The following is a 24,317-nucleotide window of genomic DNA, read 5'->3' as shown; positions in this document are numbered from 1 at the left end:
AATGCAACAAACCCTCAGCTGCGAGATACCGTACGTTAGATCTTTGCAGGTTTTCAGCTTCTGGATACAAAAGAGTATGCAATCATTCACTGACAGCTAACAGAGATCTTAAAAGTGAAATTATATTAGAACAGTTATGAACTTTTCATTCTACTAAAATCAGGAACAGCCCTTGAAATGTAGAGCCCCACAGGTAACAGTAAACAGGACTCACCTGCCATGTGCTAGGGGGTGACCGCAAACGCATTCCCGAAAATGAAGGGTGAAAAGTAGTTTATATAGACAAATCGTGCCTGAGATGTAGCAAACCTGAGCGAGGAATCTGCAGCGCGCAATGTGCGGCCAGTTTCCTGACTTTAGTCTTTATATTCTGGGGTGAAGTTCTGCTATTTGAGAAGAGAAGAAGAAGAATCAAGATTAAGGTTTGTCTTACCTGGAAAATGCTGATAAACCCTGGAGGAGATGAAGGAGACGCTGGTGCCCCATGAGGCTCGCCAGCCGCACCGGAGTCTACCCGAAACCAGATAGCAGAGCAGCCGATGAAATATTTATCCAAGGGGAACAAAGACTACACGTGTCCGGGCGCTCCTGCATATTTCAGCAGGTGCTACGTGCATCTTCAGCAAAGTCACTCAGCATGGGAAGTTATCATTTACTGCGGATATTCCCACCTTTATTCTATCTCTGATCACCAGGGGGGACTGAGAACTTAAAGTGGTCCTGGAGAAAACAAAAAAATGGCCCTATTTTGTAGTGTGACCTAAACTGACAAACGGCAGGGTCAACACAAGTAGGCAGGGCCAGCAATACCATATTGTGGCACATCATACTGCCCCAGCAGCAAACGATACCACCGCAAAAACTGCCCCTCTTCAGTGGCAGTTGGTGGACCATTACTTACCATGAGGAGGGCTCAGGCGGACTCCCGGGCATTGCCCCTCACCCTGGAAAGTTTCCCTCTAGGATCTATTGGCCAGTCTGCGCCTGCTGAGCACCTTCTACCAAAATCTACTCATCTTAGTTATATCCAGTTCCTGGGGAAGATGAACATGGCACAAAAATCTTAGGGCCCTACAGTAAACTGACATCACCGCCAAATGCTACTGCCAGTATTCTGCTTCTAGGTCTGGAATGCCAAGTTGATAAATGATATAATTCTGGCTGCATGCAGCCTCCACTAGAGGGAGCTATACATCTGTGTGCAGTGAGCTCCCACTAGTGGAGGCTGCAGGTAGCTGGAAATTCTCAGCCAGTGATGGGCTAAGCAGGCATTTCCAGCCATTTCCTCTGTGTCGATCCTTGACCTCGAAGTGGAGAGCAGCGGGGACTTTAGTAGCACTTCAACGGCAGGGGATCGATGTGGTGAGTAATGATTATTTCTTATTTTTATACCTCTTCCTGGCCCTTACCATAAAAAATGGTCCCTCGGACAGTCCCTTTAACTGCAGACCACTAGGGCAGTGTTTCCCAACCAGTGTGCCTCCAGCTGTTGCAAAACTACAACTCCCAGCATGCCCGCACAGCCAGAGGCATTTCTGGGCATGCTGGGAGTTGTAGTTTTGCAACAGCTGGAGGCACACTGGTTGGGAAACACTGCACTAGGGACATTAATATTAACAGTTAAAGGGGTTGTTGTGGCTAAAAAATCTTAGATGAGGGACACAAAGGTTTTAAAAATTAAAACAAGCACTTTACCAATCCCCCGCCGCTGCTGTTATGATGCTTCCCAGGTTCCCCGATGGTCTACATGACCTGGTGCCTCTTGACATGCAAGAAATGACGACTCATCCAATCATGCAGTCCTATGGACCAGTCTCTAGAATGGGGGTCCCCCAACATAATTTCACCTCACCCCCCGTCTCTTTGGCCATGGCATTCAAGCTGCAAGAGGTGGCTAAGTTTACAAAAATAGCAAAACTTGCTTGGCTATCGAGTTTCCATAACTCCTGCTCATAATTCCAAAAGCAGTGTAGCACATTGAGTTCAGCTCTTGCAACTCAGATGTGGTGGCCAGAGGGGGCAGGTGAGTCTAGACAGGCTGGGGGAACCCTGTTCTAGACAGGTCAGAGATGTGGGACGTATATCTATAAGATATTTAAAGGGGTTATCAAACCCCTTTAATGCCCCTTCCAATGCCCGGGCCCCTCATACAGGTTGTACATACCCCGCTCCTGATGCCCGCAGAGCCACCGCTGCATCTCCCTGTTGCGCAGATCAAAACATCTGGCGATGGGGTGAGGCAGCCAATAGCAGGCTGCGAGGGGAAGGAGCCTTCTAAGTGCAGTGAGCTGGACCGGGGTATGCACTCTAATGCCAAATTATGCAATGGCTGGGTCAGGTTTAGATAATAGTCTATAATTTAATTTTTGACGCCAATTGCAGCGTGCGCAGGGTACACAGAGTGGTGTAATGTCTCTGTATGGTAGTGGTAATTGTGTCAACGGTGTCTCCTACCTGGGTACGGCTGGACTCCTGGCTCCTGGCTCACTTGCTATAAAATGAGTGTAGTGCTAGTAGGAGTAATTGAGGGATTTTGCAGCAGTGATTGAGATCCAGACCTTTGGTAAAGTTCAAACTTGTCTTTACTAATTGTAACTTTCAACTAAGCAAGATACAGCTTTTGTCTTAGGTCCCAGCAGGTATTGGCAATGGTTGGCAGGAATTTATCACCTGCTCTATCAACCTGGAGCTTGCTTTGTAGCTCTATACTGTGGCAGGAATTTGGCTTCTGCACTCTCTATCTTCTGCTGTCTGGGGACTGACTAGCTGAGGATGAATATGGCTTCTCCTGGGTCTCTGGACTCTACTCTTAGTTATCTTCACAGGGTATGCTTTCTTCCTGGAATTCTGGAGTTTGTCTGCTTGCTTCATCCAGCCGAGGCTGCAGGGCTCAGACTGGGGATGATGATCAATGTCTCAGTCGAGACAAGATCCTGGTTTGGTTCCCTATGTCTGGGAGCTCCTAACACACACAGCCTTCCCCAACAGGGGTGGCTGGCACACTGACTCTAACTTCCTTCTCCACCCATAAGGCAGGATATGGGCACAGCCTACTCTGCTCACAGAGGGGGGAGCTAAACTGGAATGAACTATTCCAGCTTAGATGTACTAAACTGAACCTAAGTCCTTACCAGAACATTGCTGCCACCTGCTGGTGAACATGGAAATTACAGCAATATACATTTAACATGGTTTATAATGCACAGTTGTGAAGATATAATGTAACATTACATCAGATGACAAAGTGAACGCTCTTAACAGATTGTAGCGGGGTAGAAGAGTTTCATAACACAACTCTGGGGTGTTACACAAGTATCACCCGCGATGCTAGGAAGGCTAGTCTCCGTTGCAGCCTGCTATTGGCTGACCCCCCCCCCATCCCAGGATGTGTTGAGCTGCGCAACTGGGAGATGCAGCAGTGGCCGTGCGAGCATCAGTAGTGACATAGGAGTCAGGGAGCCTTTAACAAGGCTACAATAAACATACATCATTTGCAAAAGTGAATGAAATAATTAGCAATCACCACAGAAGAGGAGGCTTATCGCTAAGTACGGATCAAAGTAAAGCCCGGCGCAAAGCTCACGTTTACATCTGAGTGTTTTTTGGGTTTTTTTCTAACCTGATTGCAACCAATTAAATCCCCTTGACTGTTTTCTATGATGTGTTCATTATTATTAGCGCCCGTGCTCATTATTACAAGTGACTTAAGTTCCTGAGCCTGATTAATTAATCACTAAAGATATTTTAAGACGCGCGCGTTGATACGCTCTGCCTTTGATTTGCAAATAATAAAAACATTTCAACTTCTGCTGACAGAGCCTCGCAGGTTACGGTAATTACCACTGCCTTTTATATCTATGATCGGGAGTGCCAATTATACATTTTCCTAAAAAAAAAAGTACAAAGAATAACGTAAAAAGTAAAGTCATTTCAAGAGGTTGCCAATTTTCTGATGAAATTTCTAGAATACCGTAAAGTGGCATAGAAAACTCTAACACGCTCAAGACGAAATACTCCAACTGGTGACACCCGGCTGTCAGTGTATTTCCAAGTGTCTATTTGGTCTTCCTTAAATACAGTAAAAAATTTAATTAAAAATAAATAAAAATAAAAAGCGTGCTGCTGAATCCTAAACGCATGCCAAATAAGAGATTCTTTTGGCAGGAAGTGTGTGGAGACATTCAAAATCAGTATCTCACAAGCATCCCCCAGCATGTCTGCTAAGCATATGCACAGACATAGAGTGAACAGAGGCTTAGCGCACATTCACACAGGCAGTTTTAGTGCAGTTGTTTTTGTAGCCAAAGCCAAGAGCAGATCTTAAAGGAAGGACTCCTCTTGCAGAGCCTATCCTGGTTTAGACTAAAAAAAAAACATCAAAAACTGCATCTGTGAATCCAGTGTAAAACCTTCCAGTTTAATCAGAGTCTGTACCGCGCAGGGTCCGGTGACTGGTTTGTATTGTGAACGCCAAGCACTGGTCTGTAATCTGATCCAGGAAAAATAAGACTTCCCAGAATGCATTGCAGCACATAGTTTGGTATTATAGGCGAAAACCAAGATACAGTGTTTTTGGGGTGGGTGTCAACGAACTGTCAACTGGTTCAGGTAGAAACCAGCACAATAGTAAGTGCAGCTCTGGAGTATAATACAGGATCAGTATAGGATAAGTAATGTAATGTATGTACACAGTGACTGCACCAGCAGAATAGTGAGCGCAGCTCTGGAGTATAATACAGGATATAATTCAGGATCAGTATAGGATAAGTAATGTAATGTATGTACACAGTGACTGCACCAGCAGAATAGTGAGTGCAGCTCTGGAGTATAATACAGGATGTGACTCAGGATCAGCACAGGATAAGTAATGTAATGTATGTACACAGTGATTACACCAGCAGAATAGTGAGTGCAGCTCTGGAGTATAATACAGGATATAACTCAGGATCAGTACAGGATAAGTAATGTAATGTATGTACACAGTGACTGCACCAGCAGAATAGTGAGTGCAGCTCTGGAGTATAATACAGGATGTAACTAAGCATCGTTACAGGATAAGTAATATAATGTATGTACACAGTGATTACACCAGCAGAATAGTGAGTGCAGCTCTGGAGTATAATACAGGATGTAACTCAGGATCAGTACAGGATATGTAAGTACACAGTGACTGCACCAGCCGAATAGTGAGTGCAGCTCTGGAGTATAATACAGGATGTAACTCAGGATCAGTACAGGATAAATAATATAATGTATGTACACAGTGACTACACCAACAGAATAGTAAGTGCAGCTCTGGAGTACAATACAGGATCTATCTAGGCCTTGCTAGATAAATAATGTATGTATGCAGTGACTGCACCAGCAGAATAGTGAGTGCAGCTCTGGAGTATAATACAGGACGTAACTCAGGATCAGCACAGGATAAGTAATGTATGTACACAGTGACTGCACCAGCAGAATAGTGAGTGCAGCTCTGGAGTATAATACAGGATGTAACCCAGGATCAGCACAGGATAAGTAATGTAATGCATGTACACAGTGACTGCACCAGCAGAATAGTGAGTACAGCTCTGGAGTATAATACAGGACGTAACTCAGGATCAGTACAGGATAAGTAATGTAATGTATGTACACAGTGACTGCACCAGCAGAATAGTGAGTGCAGCTCTGGAGTATAATACAGGATCTATCTAGGCCTTGCTAGATAAATAATGTATGTATGCAGTGACTGCACCAGCAGAATAGTGAGTGCAGCTCTGGAGTATAATACAGGACGTAACTCAGGATCAGCACAGGATAAGTAATGTATGTACACAGTGACTGCACCAGCAGAATAGTGAGTGCAGCTCTGGAGTATAATACAGGATGTAACCCAGGATCAGTACAGGATAAGTAATGTAATGCATGTACACAGTGACTGCACCAGCAGAATAGTGAGTACAGCTGTGGAGTATAATATAGGACATAACTCAGGATCAACACAGGATAAATAATGTAATGTATGTACACAGTGACTGCACCAGCCGAATAGTGAGTGCAGCTCTGGAGTATAATACAGGATGTAACTCAGGATCAGTACAGGATAAGTAATGTATGTACACAGTGACTGCACCAGCAGAATAGTGAGTGCAGCTCTGGAGTATAATACAGGATCTATCTAGGCCTTGCTAGATAAATAATGTATGTATGCAGTGACTGCACCAGCCGAATAGTGAGTGCAGCTCTGGAGTATAATACAGGATGTAACTCAGGATCGGTACAGGATAAGTAATGTAATGTATGTACACAGTGACTGCACTCTGGAGTATAATACATATTGTAATTGTATGCAGTAACTCATCTTTATGTAGATTATGGATCTTAAAGGTGAAAATTTCCTTAAAAGTAAATTGAAATTCTTTGTAATTCTAAGTGTTTTCGCTGTTTCTGTTTCCGCTTGGTATTTTGCAGCACAGACGCTGCCCCCAGACATGGTCTGACCTTAGAACAAATGAGGAAAAGTTTCCAGTACCCACCAATAGACAAGAATGGTAAGTACAGATGTCCCCAAACCGTCAATAACATAATCACCACGTTGTTCTGCATTGCGAGGGACTGAAAATCTGTGATGAGTACAGCGTGTTATTTCCAGAGACACTTGGACTCTTACTCCCTACAGTCACAGGCTGAAGCTGGCGTCTGACGGTTCACCTTTTTAAAAGCTTTTTAACTATTGCTCTACAGTGCCCCTGCAGGGGAAATTAAGTATTGCATGGCTCCCATTAAAACTAATTGACCTTCTTCTATTAGCTCATAACCATGTAAATAGGTAATTTAGGATTTTTATACACCAAACCTTTCAAAGGCCATCGTCCTCTAAATAAAATGGAAATCCTAGATTTCAGTAGAAAACCTGGCACTTGATGTCTAAAAAGGTCACTAAGAGACGTACCTTCCACAGAGGTAAATCCTGTGACTACCATGGTGGGAGGGGTACAAGATTGATCTGCTTCTTCCCCCTCCAAATACATCATTTACTTGTGGCCACCACTAGGGGGAGCTCATGGCATAGAGATTTTTGTAGTTGAATAATAGCTGTATAGACCCATAGGCAGTGAGCTCCCCCTAGTGGTGGCTGCAGTCAGACAGAGTTTTTCTGTGTGTGCAGACTGGTTCTCCAACTCCTATACAGTTAAGTTCTTAGCTTCAGGTGGACACTGCTGTAATTAAAGAGCTCTTAGTGGGGAGTCGTGTCCATTCTTAGTTTTATTATGGGGCGCTACAAATTCTGCCTACACCCTTAACTGGAGATCAATGCTACACATGTCATGAAAGTGTGCACCTCATAGCCATTGCATTTACTTTCTTTCTGTTCATTGAACAGGTTATGTGTCTGATCCCATGAGCACAATGCGATTTCATTCTTGCTGCAGGAGCAGCAGTTTCGAAGACAGTAACTGACAGATGGAGCCGTTACTGGCTGTGACGATATCCCGGTAAAAGGGCGAGCACACCGCCACCTGATAGCCCGGAGGGAAGCGTTTACACGCGACAGTCATCTTTTTTTATTTACGTTGGATAATTCATCTTTATGGTTTTGTTTTGCTCTTGTTTCATTACATGATATGGCTGTAAGCTTTTATCAAGTGTAACCTGGCGAAAATAAAATAAAATACAACACTCACCTCACTTGTAATGTTATCTGTCATGCCTGGTGGATTTCCTGCAAACTTGCAGTTTTCTTAAAGCTTTTCTATCGTCATCTTTTGCTTTGCATTACAATATAGGAAACTTTGTAACATATCTGATTAGGGGACAATGGCCTCATATTCAAAAAGCCCATAGCTCCACTTTCCATGTGTTCAGGCTCTCTTCAAATGTCCAGAAACCTCCTCAGTCCCCTGAAATCTATCTGCAGTAGTATAGTGATTTGAAGACAGCGAGGAGAGGAGAGGTGAGGGAGGAGGAGGCAATGCAGCTGCAGCTTCTCTCTTTTTTTTTCAGCACATAAATTTAAAAATAGAGATACAGTTACTCATAAAGAGGACCCTGCCCCATTTCCTGACTGATCTGTTTTATTATCAACTTAGATTATAATTTTGGGGCATCTAGTCTTACAACACTATGTTATTCTTGCTAGAAGTTTTAGAAGTTTATGAATGAATTGCTAGCAGTTTGTAATGTAGGTCCAGATGAATGTTACCAGTTGGGAAGGTGGGTGCCCTGCAAAGTCTTTCACTATCCAATGCCAGTGTCAGAGTGTGAAGGGAAATACCCCCGAATGGTAACACATAGCTGGACCTTTGTTAGCAATTCATAACAGAGGAACAGCACAATATAGAGTCATAAGAATAGATGCTCCAGAATCGCTATTACAAGGGGAATTCAAGTAGTTACTGAAAAAGACAAGTCAAAAGAGGAGATAGGTCTGTTTAAAGTGGCTTATAGTAGTTATAGATCCCAACATAAAAAATGGAAATGGCCATAGCCATTACCAGTTTCAAGTTGTATGTATTTAGCCATCGTAGTGGTGAGAACCCATATGGCATCATATTAGTTTACACACGAGTTGTCACCCAATTTTTCTAAAGTATCAATTGGCAAATTGTTTTATAATGTGAATTCAACAATTTGAGAATAAATAGGCTTAACAGGCTAAGTGATGAAAATATTTACTACCGTACAAGTGATTAAATATAAAGTAAACTAGGCAAATCACATACAGAGTAAATAATCACATGGCCTGCACAATACAATATGGGGAGAGTCATAGAGTCCTGTGGCCGCATCTTAACACCTTGCCGACACCCCATGGTGATACTAGATATAGGGATAGTGAACTTACAACATCCTACCTGGATAGTGTTCTCTGCAAAGTTCTAATTAGTAGCTGTCTGAGCGCACCAGGTTTACACCTTTCAGCCCCTCCAATTAAGGATGCCCAGTTTGCAGGTCAGGAATGTGGCCTTCTTAGCACAATGGGGGTTTGTATATGTTATCTAACTATCCCTAACTCACTACATTACAATGAATATCATTACGAAAGAATATAGAAGATGATATAATAATTAAAGGGGACAGACCAATCAGTACTTAATTATGTATTTAAAATACCCTTACAACCCACAAATCTTGATGGATGAGAGAAATATGGGAAAGAGGTAGATGCGTTGTCCATAAGTAGAAGGATGGTAAAGCTGACTGATACCTTTAGGTATAATTGCAGTCCTATGGTTAGCCATCATGCCATCACTTAGTGATCTTAGTTGAAGCAGTGAACCTGTCACAGCCTCTCAATCACTGCTACAAACAATGATATTTTAGTCAGAATAAGGAGCTTCTGCAAACAGCACCTCCAGCTCTGGAGGCCTCAGCACTGCCATTAAACAAATAGACCCATTCATTTGAATTAGCACCATTGTAATACCAAATTTCTCCAGCAGTGGCCGCTGCAGGAGAAATGTGCAGCTATCAGTACTGCAGAGATCAACTGATTGCCAGCAGATCTGCATTTAGAGGTTGTGTCCAGATGGGAAAACTGTTAAAGTAAAAATAAAAAATTGATAAAAGCAAATTTTTAGATGATGTTCTCCTTTAAGAGACAAGGTAACTTAAAGGGGTGCTTGTCTTTCTTTATTTCAGTCCATTAAACTTTTTAAGTTAAACTTATACTGTGACTGGTAATAATCGTGTGTGAGTCGGATGCAAATGCCTAGAATTTAGAACGCGCACAGACACTTTTAGAAGCCAGCGGAGAGCCGTATACATAAATTTCTGTATAAACCGGTATCAAATGCTCGCACATGATAAATGATATACCTGCCAGATTTTTTGCCATGAGATCAGGTTGTTACATATACACTATATTGATGTTACCATAGAGGAATAGACTTACTTTGTTCTAAACATGAAATCCTGTACAAATCGTTATGTACTTACTCATCTCCTGCTCCGGACAGCTATGTAAAGTAAAAAGCAGTACAAGTCTGAAATAAAGAAAAGTAATGATCCCATAAACCCTGCCTGGCATGTCCATAAAACCATTCCCCCGCTGATGGCGGCCTGATACAAATTATCTTACAGACAATAACACAAACATCAAAGAATTTCTACTTGGTCATGTTAAAGACACTTTATAGTTTATTGCTGGAACAGATAGGACTGGTTGGATTACTAAATGGGTGGAGGATCTTCAGACTACTAAATGGGTGGAGGATTGGACTACTAAATGGGTGGAGGATCGTTGGACTACTAAATGGGTGGAGGATCGTCGGACTACTAAATGGGTGGAGGATCGTCAGACTACTAAATGGGTGGAGGATTGGACTAATAAATGGGTGGAGGATCGTCGGACTACTAATTGGGTGGAGGATCGTTGGACTACTAAATGGGTGGAGGATTGGACTACTAAATGGGTGGAGGATCGTCGGACTACTAAATGGGTGGAGGATCGTCAGACTACTAAATGGGTGGAGGATCGTCAGACTACTAAATGGGTGGAGGATCGTCGGACTACTAATTGGGTGGAGGATCGTTGGATTACTAAATGGGTAGAGGATCGTCGGACTACTAAATGGGTGGAGCATCACTGAACTACTAAATTGGTGGAGGATCGTCGGACTACTAAATGGATGGAGGATCGTCGGACTAATAAATGGGTTGAGGATCATCGAACTACTAAATGGGTGGAGAGTCGTCAGACTACTAAATGGGTGGAGGATAGGACTACTAAATGGGTGGAGGGTCGTCATACTACTAAATGGGTGGAGGGTCGTCAGACTACTAAATGGGTGGAGGATCGTCGAACTGCTATATGAGTGGAGCATCGCTGAACTACTAAATGGATGGAGGATCTTCGGACTACTAAATGGGTGGATGATCGTCGGACTACTAAATGGGTGGAGGATCGTCGAACTACTAAATAAGTGGAGGATCGTCAGACTACTAAATGGGTGGAGGATCGTTAGACTACTAAATGGGTGGTGGTGGATATGGAACCTGGTGCTATTAAAATAGTGCTGAAAAGGATGAGGAGGAGGGTCAAGCCTCCATGTATTCCGCTAAGAGTCAGGAAATGAATCAATGAGTACATGAAGGAGTGTTGTGGGCATGCTCTGTGTTGTGGGCATGCTCTGTGAAATAAAGGGGGAGGAGAAGCTGAGCTGTCCCTTCACTTATTGCAAAGTTCTTTTTTCCATAAGCTAGATTTATTTTAATACTCTAAGCCTGTATTAAAATACCCTGGCACCTAGAGCACATGCCCACTAGCCTTCCCTTAGTTTTACCGCTGACTAATTTATATTATCCCCATACTTTCAGCTAGCGCTATGAGTGACATTGGACCCGCCACCCAACCTCTTCCCCTGCACTTGCCTTCGTCCCTCCTCCCTACATGTGCTACCCAACAGCAATCTAGAGCAAACTGTAAATCAATTAAATTGGAAAATTCAGGCAAGGCTGGAACCACTTGCAGACCCAGCTCCAGAACATGGGGTCATGGGCGCCGAAGAGGGAGCAGTACCCGAGCAGCCAGCATCCTCACACCGCAGCAGCCAGCATCCTCACACCGCAGCAGCCACAAGGCCATGATGGACCAAGAGCTCTGCATCCGGCTGGCTGTCAATGGGAAAGTGCTGGATGCGAAGGATGCAAGCCCCAAGGGCATGGTAAAGGAAGGCTGCAGGTCTGGATTCGGTGGTCTGTGGGGATAAAGGTGGGGAACCGTATGCACCAATTGATGCTTAGTAGAGGGGGTGACTCCATTCAAAAGTTTGATATGGGGCCTTGCACTGTTGTCTGCAGAAACCACTAGGTGTTGCTCACTGTAATGTGAGACTACAGAGTTCCCAGTCAAGTCACTGAGAGCTGGATATTCTGTACGCAGTGAGCTCCCCCTAGTGGAGGCTAAAGAACTTTATCATATTACTCAATGGCAGTATGACCAGAAGCAGAAAACAGTCAATGATAGTTAACTGCCTCACTAAACAGCTCACCATATCTCAGCTTCCTGATACCTGTGAGTGATATGGAAGGTGCAGGCTTTGAGGTTATATATATATATATATATATATATATATATATATATATGTATATATATATATTAGCAGAAGAACCCGGCTTCACATGGGTATATTTCATCTATTTCATTTTAACAGTGACTTTCACAGTGACCGCCCCTTTAACAGTGACTTTCACAGTGACTGCCCCTTTAACAGTGACTTTCACAGTGGCCGCCCCTTTAAAAGTGACTTTCATAGTGACCGCCCCTTTAACAGTGACTTTCACAGTGACTTTTAGTGACCGCCCCTTTAAAAGTGACTTTCACAGTGACCGCCCCTTTAACAGTGACCGCCCCTTTAACAGTGACTTTCACAGTGGCCGCCCCTTTAACAGTGACTTTCAAAGTGACAGCCCCTTTAACAGTGACTTTCACAGTGACCGCCCCTTTAACAGGGACTTTCATAGAGCTCGTCCCTTTAATAACAGTGACCTTCACAGTGCCCGCCCATTTAATAATCGTGACCTCCACTGTGCCCGCCCCTTTAAAAACAGTGACCTTCACTGTGCCCACCCCTTTAAAAACAGTGACCTCCACAGTACCTGCCCCTTTAAGCAGTAAAGAAAAATGGCTGGGTTGTTATGGAAACCTGGAGTAAAACTGTGTTTATGGCATTTAGGATTTGAAGAGAAAGACTTGCAGGCTTGTATTTGGGGGGGGGCTCATTTTTTGGGAATATCTCAGGAACTGTACATCCTAGAGAGCTGATACCCGGTCTGAAACCTTCCCGGACACCTGATGTACCTGTGTGCCAAATTTGGTGAAGATCGGTCCAGTCGTTTGGTCGCGCATAAAGAACAGACAGACAGACAGAAACTCATTTTTATATATATAAGAGATATATATATACACTCACCTAAAGAATTATTAGGAACACCATACTAATACGGTGTTGGACCCCTTTTGCCTTCAGAACTGCCTTAATTCTACGTGGCACTGATTCTACAAGGTGCTGATAGCATTCTTTAGAAATGTTGGCCCATATTGATAGGATAGCATCTTGCAGTTGATGGAGATTTGAGGGATGCACATCCAGGGCACGAAGCTCCCGTTCCACCACATCCCAAAGATGCTCTATTGGGTTGAGATCTGGTGACTGTGGGGGCCATTTTAGTACAGTGAACTCATTGTCATGTTCAAGAAACCAATTTGAAATGATTCGAGCTTTGTGACATGGTGCATTATCCTGCTGGAAGTAGCCATCAGAGGATGGGTACATGGTGGTCATGAAGAGATGGACATGGTCAGAAACAATGCTCAGGTAGCCCGTGGCATTTAAACAATGGCCAATTGGCACTGAGGGGCCTAAAGTGTGCCCAGAAAACATCCCCCACACCATTACACCACCACCACCAGCCTGCACAGTGGTAACAAGGCATGATGGATACATGTTCTCATTCTGTTTACGCCAAATTCGGACTCTACCATTTGAATGTCTCAACAGAAATCGAGACTCATCAGACCAGGCAACATTTTTCCAGTCTTCAACAGTCCAATTTTGGTGAGCTCGTGCAAATTGTAGCCTCTTTTTCCTATTTGCAGTGGAGATGAGTGGTACCCGGTGGGGTCTTCTGCTGTTGTAGCCCATCCGCCTCAAGGTCGTGCGTGTTGTGGCTTCACAAATGCTTTGCTGCAGACCTCGGTTGTAACGAGTGGTTATTCCAGTCAACGTTGCTCCTCTATCAGCTTGAATCAGTCGGCCCATTCTCCTCTGACCTCTAGCATCAACAAGGCATTTTCGCCCACAGGACTGCCGCATACTGGATGTTTTTCCCTTTTCACACCATTCTTTGTAAACCCTAGAAATGGTTGTGCGTGAAAATCCCAGTAACTGAGCAGATTGTGAAATACTCAGACCGGCCCGTCTGGCACCAACAACCATGCCACGCTCAAAATTGCTTAAATCACCTTTTTTTCCCATTCTGACATTCAGTTTGGAGTTCAGGAGATTGTCTTGACCAGGACCACAACCCTACATGCATTGAAGCAACTGCCATGTGATTGGTTGACTAGATAATCGCATTAATGAGAAATAGAACAGGTGTTCCTAATAATTCTTTAGGTGAGTGTATATACATGAAACAGAATTTTTATGGTGTTTTATTTGCTTTCATGAATCCCATGCCATTACACAGTTACAGTATCTCCACCAACACATATATTTACAGTAAGTCGATTGATTTGCCCATCAAAAACAAACTGCGCTATGTGACATGAAAGCCGCCGCGCCGTATGCCCTCAGAAATCTTTTTTTCTTCTGTCTTTTATCAGCATTCACATTTAATTAGCCAAACTGATAACATGTCAGGAAGAGGCTTAAAGTGTCTGTCACGTCAACGGCGCCCTATAGCCTTCTGATGAGGTGACTCACAAACTAAGAGTTTTCAGATCAATCCCTATTATTTAGGATTTCTAAAACCGATCCTTAGAATGAGAACATAAACTGTGCTTTAATTGCAGAGATATAGTCACTTTTTTCTTTTGTTGCTGCTGTTGCCATTTTAGCAAAAGTGACAACAAGAATTGAAAGAGGACAAAGATAATGAAATAACTTAGGCATCACCTATAATTGACCAAACTTACACTAGAAAAGTAATCCAAAATCAACTGTAAATAGATAAAACATAACTTTTAATACTGTTATCTATAAAACAGATAGCCCTTAAAGGGGTTGTCCGAGTTATGGAAAAAAAAATATAGCACTGTAACTCTGATGGTCAGCAATATTTAACTAAGCTAATAAGCAGGTTTTAGGCAAAAAAAATATATTTCCTCATTTCCCTGGTTCTCATCTGTCCCTTTGTTTACCTGCAATAACAACAATCTCAGGTTTTCCTCATGAATATTTGTGCCCCTCCCCCTGCTCTGCAAAGGGAGTGAATACAAGTGCTGCCCTGAGTGACATGTCTGACTGCTGGGATACTCAGCAGCATGTTGTATGTGTAGGACTATAGCTGTACAAGGACACTGCTGATGCACACAGGATCTTCCCCCTACCTGTTCTTGTGTCAGCTCCTGTGCCCAGCATTTGTCTCCTCACTGCCTGCAGCTACTCAGTAAAGCCTTCAGCCCTGAGTCTGTGCAGCTGAAGGGGTTATTGTTTTTCTTCAAGAATCCAGGGAGAGAGCAAAAAGGAGCAGCCGGCAGTGCAGGGGGGCGTGACCAGCACAGTGACGTCTGGTGTACAGGCACATATCTGCTCTCTCAGGCTTGTGCACAAAACATCATCAGAGCAGGGAGAGAAACTGACATCAGAGGTCATGTGACCTCAGTGTAATCTCAGAAAGGAGCAACTGGAGAAAAGTAAGTGAATTGTAAAGTCCTTACATTTGCCTAGTTAGAAACATACAAAGAACAAAAAAATAACTCAGACAACCCTTTTAAGATAAATCAAAAGATGAAAATGAAACGATAAACATACAGTGACACATAGGTGCATGGCGGCACACATAAATGAAACCTTTTGCCCTATCACTCCATTGGTGGGTTCCGTGGTGCAGCCATGATCCCAGGAAAATAAAAAGACACTGTCCCTGAGAGAGAGGAGAATGCTAAACAAATGACAGGGTGTGGGATGAATTGTCCCTAGAATTACCCTGCGGTATGGGTGTTATGCTGGCCCTGATAGCCTAACCACAGAGCACCCACCCTGACAAGGACGACCCAGTCCGGAACCTTTCCCTTAATAAACTGGCCCTAGTTAACCCTATCCTATCCTTTCCCTACATGCATGTTTCGCTTTCTGATGAGGAAAAAAGACCATCAGGAGAATCACCTAGGGACTGGGCATAAACAAAAAGTACAGGGATCTCAGAAAAATAAAAAGACCATGTCCCTGAGATAGATGATATTTTTACCTGGGTGAAGGACCTATATCTTATTGTTCGTAAGCTCAGATGGCACAAATTTTTTCAAAAATAATGATAAGCGACTGCGTCGGGACCTGGGAATTCCTCTGGACTTACTACCAGACGTTAAATTGTTACAGAGTCTGGCCGAAGGGGACAACAGATCAGAGAGAGAGGGCCCGTTTACCCCCTTACAAAACAAAACAAAACAAATGCCCCCCATTGGTGATATATCATGTATTGATGTTTTTCTTTAGGTTGTGTCGGCAGATCTGTCTAAATTTTATTCCAGGACACGGAGGCTCCTATTGCTGTCTCTCTCTTTACTGTGTTTCCATAGCAGCAAAGAAAAACACTTTAAACATGCAGTAGCTATGGCAACAAGCCCCACCCTGTCACTCCCAGTGTCCATATAACCCCTGGTCACACTGGAGCAGTCCTCTTTCTTTGCTGCTCCAGTTAAGTATACACTTCCGTAGCAGTTGTTTTATGCCCTGAGGGGTTCCTAATGGGCATCCCTTAGGGCATCATATCGCTTTCTATCTCGTTATTGTATATTGTGATATCTACGGTTTATTTCCTGAAGGTTTTTTCCTTACTGGTGTGCCTTTTTTCGTTTACTTATCGTTTCTATATATATATCCTTTTTCCGTCGGCTGCCTTTCCTCTCCCCGCCGTTTGCGGCGTTCCTGCTTCGGCTGGGGAGGAGCGGGCACTCCGATCTGCTTTTTCTATCGCTGGGGTATTACCCTCTTACCCCTCATCATCCCCAGGCCTGCGCTGCTAGTCCGCGCTTCGGGAGGAGGCGGCGCCATTTCGCGCGCTTCTTCTCCTTCTTCTTGTTCTCCTCCTCAGTCTCGCGAGATCTCGGGTGCTAACTGCGGCCGAGGTCTCGCGGGATTTCGTGCGGCGCGCTGTTCCGGAGCAGGTTCTTCTGCCTCATCGGAGTCTCCTGCAGCGCCGGTCCTGGACTTGTGCGGTCTGGCTTTTTCTTTTCCACCTGTCTTGCTTCCTTTCTCCTTCTGTCCCTACAGGGTGACTAACCCTAGTTATGTCGCGCCATTCTCGCTCCCGCTCCCCTAATGTCGGCCCCTCTCAGGACCTGGAGTCCAGGGGCCACGTTTCTCCCTCATCCAGGAGATCTAGTGTCCCTACCAGGGAACCTCCTATGGTGGATGCCCAGAGCTTGGCCATTCAGCGCTCTATATCAAGCGCTATCATGTCTGCCATGGGGTCAATGTCCACTGCAATTTCACAATCTGTGACTCAAGCCCTAGCTGTTCAGCCCCCTCATGCCTCCAGAACAACAGAGAATGATGGCATTGTTCCATCCACTGACGACGCGCTAAGGTCACGTAAAAGAGCCTGTCCGCGCCAGGCAGAACGTGCGCGAGGTTGGAAGTCGGCGCGGTCACAGCCCGAACATGTTTCTGACTCTGATAGGGAGTCTGATGAGGAGGCACAGCGCTACTCCCTGCATGGCTCAGAGGAGGATTTGACTGGGGTCGCGGTTGACCCTATTGATGTAGATTTGCCGCCACCCCCTGCTGCGGCATTCCCGGATGCCCCGTCTGGGTCTGCGGATCCTCTTCTGGATCCTTTGGGGGATCCTATGTTTGACCCCAATGCTTTACACCACCCGCGGTCTTCTGAGTGGCTTCCTGCCACGCATGTAGCCCAGTACATTGAGTCAATGGCCCGTAAGCCTCTCACAAAGGAGGCACGTACAAAACTGCGGGCTGAATGCCCTAGACCCCTGATCCCGCATAAAGTTTGTGAGACGCCGGTGGTGGACCCAAAGATGGTCCAGTTCTTGACTAAAACAAGGTTTAATCCCCGCAAAGGCCTGGATTCCGCCCTTAGGGCATGCCAGGATAAAGTTTTGGACATCATGGGGCCACTGGCCAAAATTCTGGATATGGCCGAGGCGGCCAGGGCGGCTGGTAATCAGGTCGACCCTGAAGAATTAACTGGATGGGCTCAGAGGGCGGTTTGCCTTACGGGCAACGCTAACACCTCGTTAGCTATAGAACGGCGCAAAGCGCTTCTTATGAAAATTGAGCCGAAACTGGCTAATTTGGCCATTTCTGAGGCAGGCAAGGATGCCCAGGGGCTCCTCTTTGGAGAGCCTTTTATTAAAGAGCTTGGTAAATACGTTGGGGCTTTTACTGCCCTTGATAAGGCGCAAGCGTCTATGCGCAAGGTTTTCCCAAACCGTTTTTCAGCCAGGGCCGGCAGTTTCAGGGGCCGTCTGCCCGGCCGCTCCTCCTCCTATGCCCGTGGTTCGGGCAGAGGCTCCTTTGTCCACAGACCCTCGTTGCAGGACCAGCAACATCAGCCCTCCTTTTTTCCCACCCGGGGCGGCTACAACCGCGGCAGAGGATTCCGTGGACACCCTAGCTCCAGGAAACCATACGGTGAGTCAGCTACTCAATGTTCCTCCTATGTCCAATTGTCCGGTGGGGGGAAGACTCCGGTTCTTTTCCCATGCGTGGAGAAAAGTATCTTCCGACCCGTGGATTCTTTCTACGGTCAGGGGATTCGTGATCAAATTAGTGTCGAACCCCGTGGGTCTTGCTCCCCCTTGTACCCGCGTGCCGTCCGGGTCCGCTCGCGCCCTCATAGAGTCGGAGCTCTCGGCCCTTTGGGACAAAGGGGCGATAGAGTTGGCTGCCGGGGACTCCTTGGGGGTCTTGAGCAGCATCTTTCTGGTGCAGAAAAAGGGGGTCAGCTGCGCCCCGTCATCAATCTGAAGGCACTGAACAGTTTCGTCAGGTACCGCCATTTCAAAATGGAAGGGATTCATCTTTTGAGGGACATGCTCCTTCCAGGAGATTGGATGGCGAAAGTAGATTTGAAAGACGCCTACCTCACGGTGCCGGTGGCACCGGAGTCAAGGGATTTGTTACGTTTTGCCTGGAGAGGTCAAGTGTGGCGCTTTACGTGCCTTCCCTTTGGCCTCTCCTCCGCCCCCTGGTGCTTCACCAAGCTATTACGCCCTGTGGTAGCCTGGTTGCGCAGTCGGGGGGTGCGTCTGATAGTATACCTGGACGACATTTTGTTCATGGCGTCCAGTCCGGCCTCCCTTCTGTCGCACCTTCAGTTGGCCACCTCCCTCATCTCCGGTCTGGGGTTCGTCATCAATCAGGAGAAATCTTGTTTGATTCCGTCCACCACTATGGAATTTTTGGGTTTCCAGATCGACTCGGTCGCACAATCTCTCAGTCTGCCGCAGTCGAAGGTTCTGAGTATTCGGAAGGAGTTGAGGCACGCTCTGTCGTTACCTCAGTTATCCCTGAGACATCTGGCCCGGATAATAGGGCTGTTGGCTTCTTCCATCCAGGCAATTTTTCCGGCGCCCCTCCATTACAGGGCGCTTCAGCTCCTCAAGATTGCTCACCTTCGGGAGGGTGCATCTTATGCCGATGCCATCGTGCTGGATACGGAGACCAGGCACGAGTTGAGCTGGTGGATCCACAACCTCTCAATGTGGAACGGCAGAGCCATTTTTGGGCCTCAGCCGGACCTTGTCATCGAGTCGGACGCCAGTCTCCACGGGTGGGGCGCTCATTGCAACGGCGTCTCCACCGGAGGTTCATGGTCCCGGAGCGAATCCCGGCTCCACATCAATTCCTTGGAGCTGCTGGCGGGATCTCTGGCGATCCGCAGCTTTGTCAACAACACGGTCAAGGTTTGTGTCAGACTCCGCATGGACAACGTGTCGGCGGTCCAGTACATCAACTTTATAGGTGGAACGCGCTCGTCAGTGCTCACTCATTTGGCCATGGATTTTTGGGACCAATGTTTCTCCAGGGGGATCATGGTAGTCGCGGAATATCTTCCGGGTCTCCACAATGTGAGAGCAGACTGGAGTTCGCGGTATCTTTTGGATGCCAGCGACTGGAAATTGGATTCCGGGGTTTTCGATGCCGTATCATCTCTATGGGGTCCATTCTCCATCGACCTCTTTGCATCACGCCTCAACGCTCAGCTGCCCAGATTTTTCAGCTGGCGTCCGGATCCGGAGGCGGAAGCGGTGGACGCTTTCCTCCAAGAGTGGTCGACTCCAGTCCTGTACGCATTCCCTCCATTTGCTCTAATCCCAAGGGTTCTTCTCCAGATCCGTCGCCAGTCGGCGGAGCTGGTTCTCATTTTGCCCCTTTGGAAGTCGCAGTCGTGGTTTCCCCACCTTCTGGATCTTCTCATCGCCGAGCCAGTTTTGCTCCCCGCTTTTCCCCACCTGCTCAGGGATCCGGCGGGTCGGTTTCACCCTCTACTCATCGACGGCACTCTACACCTCCTCGCGTGCAGAGTCTCGGGGGTCCCTGGGAGGTCTCAGGGGTTTCGGAGACGGCTCGCTTCTTGCTGGCAAGCGCTTGGGCACCCGGAACCAGACGAGCTTATCGCTCGGCTTGGGATTCCTGGGCTCGTTGGTGCCTCTCAGGGAATCTGGATCCCACTGAAGCTCCTGTAACGGCTATTTTATCTTTCTTGTCTGCCTTGTTTGATGAGGGCAAGGCATATCAGACTATTAATCTGTATAGGTCTGCCATCTCGTCTAGGCACTTGGGGTTTGACGGTCGTCTGGCGGGCCAGCATCCCCTGGTCTGTAGATTGTTGCGCGGTTCTCTACCATCTGCAAATCTGCTCTACCATTGTTTTTGGAGATGGCTTGTCATTGGATACCAGGGCCATTGCTTTATGGGCCCGGTACATTGACGATATTTCTATTACTTGGAATGACACTAAATCTGCCTTTTCTAGCTTTGTTCCCAACCTCAACACTAACAACATAGGATTCAGGTTTACACACGAGTCTAGCACTGAAACCCTTCCTTTCTTGGATGTACGCATCTCTAGGAAGGGTGGAGAGGAACTTTCTACTACTATCTACAGAGAGCCGACCTCAACCAATTCGCTCCTCCACTGGAATAGCAGTCACCCGTTTCCCCTCAAGATGGGGATTCCACGTGGACAATATTTGAGTCTCCGTAGGAATTGTTCTGAAAAGTCTGAGTTTGTCAAACAAGCAAAGGACTTTAGGGTGAGCTTTCAATCCAGAGGCTATCCTGACCACCTACTGAGGACAGCCTATCAGACAGCTACACAAAAAGATTGCACAGAATTGCTGGTACCCAAAGAGAAGAATACCGTTGATCAGGCCAGGGGGATCCTAATCAGACACTGGCCCATCCATCTTATGGACCCTGACATTAGGGACATAATCCATAAATATCCACAGATCACATTTCGCAAGGGCAGTAGTCTTAAAGGGGTTATCCCACTTAGCGTTTTTATACTTACCTGCTGCCACCGCGCGTTCACTTCCTGGATTCTGGCTGGGGGCGGGCTTCATCTTGATTGAAGTCTTCTCCCGGCCGTGCCGCCCGCTGGACTGAATGCGCACACCGCCGCGCATGCGCAATGGTGACTTATTCCTACAGAGCCGGCATGCGCGTTCGCAGCTCTGTACTATTCTGGCCGGAAAGAAGTCACTGTCGCGCATGCGCGGCAGCGTGCGCGTTCAGAACAACGTCTTCTGGGCAAGCGCGACCTTCCGGCTTTTCAAGAAGAACAGTGGTCGTAACCAGGGGAGACCAAGTCACAACAATCAGGTAAGTGGGTATGAATTTTATCCTAATCGGTGGGGATTTGTTAATAAAGTATATTTACAAAAATGATCACTGTCAAATCATTAACAGATTTAACAGTAATCATTATGATGGGATAACCCCTTTAAGGATCTCCTGGTTCACAGCTACTACACTTCCGTTCTCCTTAGCGGAACTTGGTTAGACCGTAAACCCGAGGGCTGTTTCAGATGTAGTGGTTGCGTGGCCTGTGGCACCTTACAGTGTGGTAAATCCTTTTATAGCACTAACTTACAACGCACTTTCCCCATTCAGGACTTTATCAACTGCCGCACCAGGGGAGTAATTTATAAAATCATTTGTGAGTGCTAAAAGGAATATATAGGCAAGACCAGATGGGAATTACGCCGACATACACCTGGGGGACATTGAAAATGTTAGGGACACGGCGGTGTCAAGACATGTACATGAATGCCATCATGGTAACCCCAAGTGTATTAAGGTGACTGGCATAGAGGTGGTCCAACCCCCAATTCGAGGTGGGGATTGAGACCGCACTCTATCACAGTATGAGGCCCGATGGACCTTCATTCTAGGTCTTAACGAACAGCTGATTTTTAGCTGTTTCATTGAACCTATATAATCCCCCCCCCCCCCCCCCCTGTTTGTAGCATACATGTATTTGAATCTCCCTTTCCTCCCCCTTCCCTCTTTCTATTTTGAATATATCCTTCTATTTACAAACCGGATTCCAAAAAAGTTGGGACACTAAACAAATCGTGAATAAAAACTGAATGCAATGATGTGGAGGTGCCAACTTCTAATATTTTATTCAGAATAGAACATAAATCACGGAACAAAAGTTTAAACTGAGAAAATGTACCATTTTAAGGGAAAAATATGTTGAATCAGAATTTCATGGTGTCAACAAATCCCCAAAAAGTTGGGACAAGGCCATTTTCACCACTGTGTGGCATCTCCCCTTCTTCTTACAACACTCAACAGACGTCTGGGGACCGAGGAGACCAGTTTCTCAAGTTTAGAAATAGGAATGCTCTCCCATTCTTGTCTAATACAGGCCTCCAACTGTTCAATCGTCTTGGGCCTTCTTTGTTGCACCTTCCTCTTTATGATGCACCAAATGTTCTCTATAGGTGAAAGATCTGGACTGCAGACTGGCCATTTCAGTACCCGGATCCTTCTCCTACGCAGCCATGATGTTGTGATTGATGCAGAATGTGGTCTGGCATTATCTTGTTGAAAAATGCAGGGTCTTCCCTGAAAGAGATGACGTCTGGATGGGAGCATATGTTGTTCTAGAACCTGAATATATTTTTCTGCATTGATGGTGCCTTTCCAGACATGCAAGCTGCCCATGCCACACGCACTCATGCAACCCCATACCATCAGAGATGCAGGCTTCTGAACTGAGCGTTGATAACAACTTGGGTTGTCCTTGTCCTCTTTGGTCCGGATGACATGGCGTCCCAGATTTCCAAAAAGAACTTCGAATCGTGACTCGTCTGACCACAGAACAGTCTTCCATTTTGCCACACTCCATTTTAAATGATCCCTGGCCCAGTGAAAACGCCTGAGCTTGTGGATCTTGCTTAGAAATGGCTTCTTCTTTGCACTGTAGAGTTTCAGCTGGCAACGGCGGATGGCGCGGTGGATTGTGTTCACTGACAATGGTTTCTGGAAGTATTCCTGAGCCCATTCTGTGATTTCCTTTACAGTAGCATTCCTGTTTGTTGTGCAATGTCGTTTAAGGGCCCGGAGATCATGGGCATCCAGTATGGTTTTACAGCCTTGACCCTTACGCACAGAGATTGTTCCAGATTCTCTGAATCTTCGGATGATGTTATGCACAGTTGATGATGATAGATGCAAAGTCTTTGCAATTTTTCGCTGGGTAACACCTTTCTGATATTGCTCCACTATCTTTCTGCGCAACATTGTGGGAATTGGTGATCCTCTACCCATCTTGGCTTCTGAGAGACACTGCCACTCTGAGAAGATCTTTTTATACCCAATCATGTTGCCAATTGACCTAATTAGTGTTAATTGGTCTTCCAGCTCTTCGTTATGCTTAAATTTACTTTTTCCAGCCTCTTATTGCTACTTGTCCCAACTTTTTGGGGATTTGTTGACACCGTGAAAATTTGAATCAACGTATTTTTCCTTTAAAATGATACATTTACTCGGATTAAACGTTTGATCTGTCATCTACGCTCTATTACAAATATAATATTGACATTTGCCATCTCCACATCATTGCATTCAGTTTTTATTCACGATTTGTTTAGTGTCCCAACTTTTTGGGAATCCGGTTTGTACATGTTTTTCCATTTTGCCTGAATTCCCTCCTTTTCCATATCATAATGAGGTGTTGTGGTAGATTATTTGGTTATTTTCCGTAATTGTAGTGCAGCGATGCCTTGATCACCGTTATGAACGCTAACGCTACAAATGCCATCACATTAGTAGCGCGGCTGCTGCTCTAGGACCGTGCATCCAACTGGAGCCGAGGAAGCGTCCCGGTTGCTCGGCAACCAAGTTTTCCCCATGCGATGACGTCATCACTACGCCACCCGCATCATCAGGCACTGAGCCAGGCCTCGTGTTCAAATACCGGCGGGCTCTGAGGCCCTCCCATTGCTCTCATTTATGGCCAACCTCCCTTATACTACTTATTTTTCTGAACTCGAGCCATATCTTAGGTTAAGTTCCATCTTTGATTGAGCATAGCTGTGCGCGGCTAACACATCAGTGCCTGCACGGTTGCTCATTAGTACCTATCCCTGTACTTTTTGTTTATGCCCTGTCCCTAGGTGTTTC

At 45.8% G+C, this 24,317-nt stretch overlaps 1 protein-coding gene across 3 annotated transcripts in view; it reads left to right on the top strand.

Moving 5' to 3' along the window:
- LOC122943020 (serine/threonine-protein kinase TNNI3K) overlaps positions 1-7,667 on the top strand; it is a 228,599-nt gene extending 220,932 nt beyond the window's left edge. For 2 of the 3 annotated variants that reach the window (XM_044300379.1, XM_044300377.1), the window contains 2 exons: positions 6,454-6,533; positions 7,367-7,667. In XM_044300379.1, the coding sequence (XP_044156314.1) occupies positions 6,454-6,533; positions 7,367-7,443 (157 nt within the window). In that variant the 3' untranslated portion in view covers positions 7,444-7,667. The remainder of the gene's footprint in view (positions 1-6,453; positions 6,534-7,366) is intronic. The other variant, XM_044300378.1, reaches the window with a different exon arrangement.
- The last annotated feature ends 16,650 nt before the right edge of the window (positions 7,668-24,317 follow it).

Source organism: Bufo gargarizans, chromosome 7, assembly GCF_014858855.1.
Source record: "Bufo gargarizans isolate SCDJY-AF-19 chromosome 7, ASM1485885v1, whole genome shotgun sequence".
Classification (NCBI taxonomy): Eukaryota; Metazoa; Chordata; class Amphibia; order Anura; family Bufonidae; genus Bufo; species Bufo gargarizans.
The sequence above is the reverse complement of the archived record's forward strand: the minus strand, read 5'-3'. Positions and strand labels throughout refer to the sequence as shown.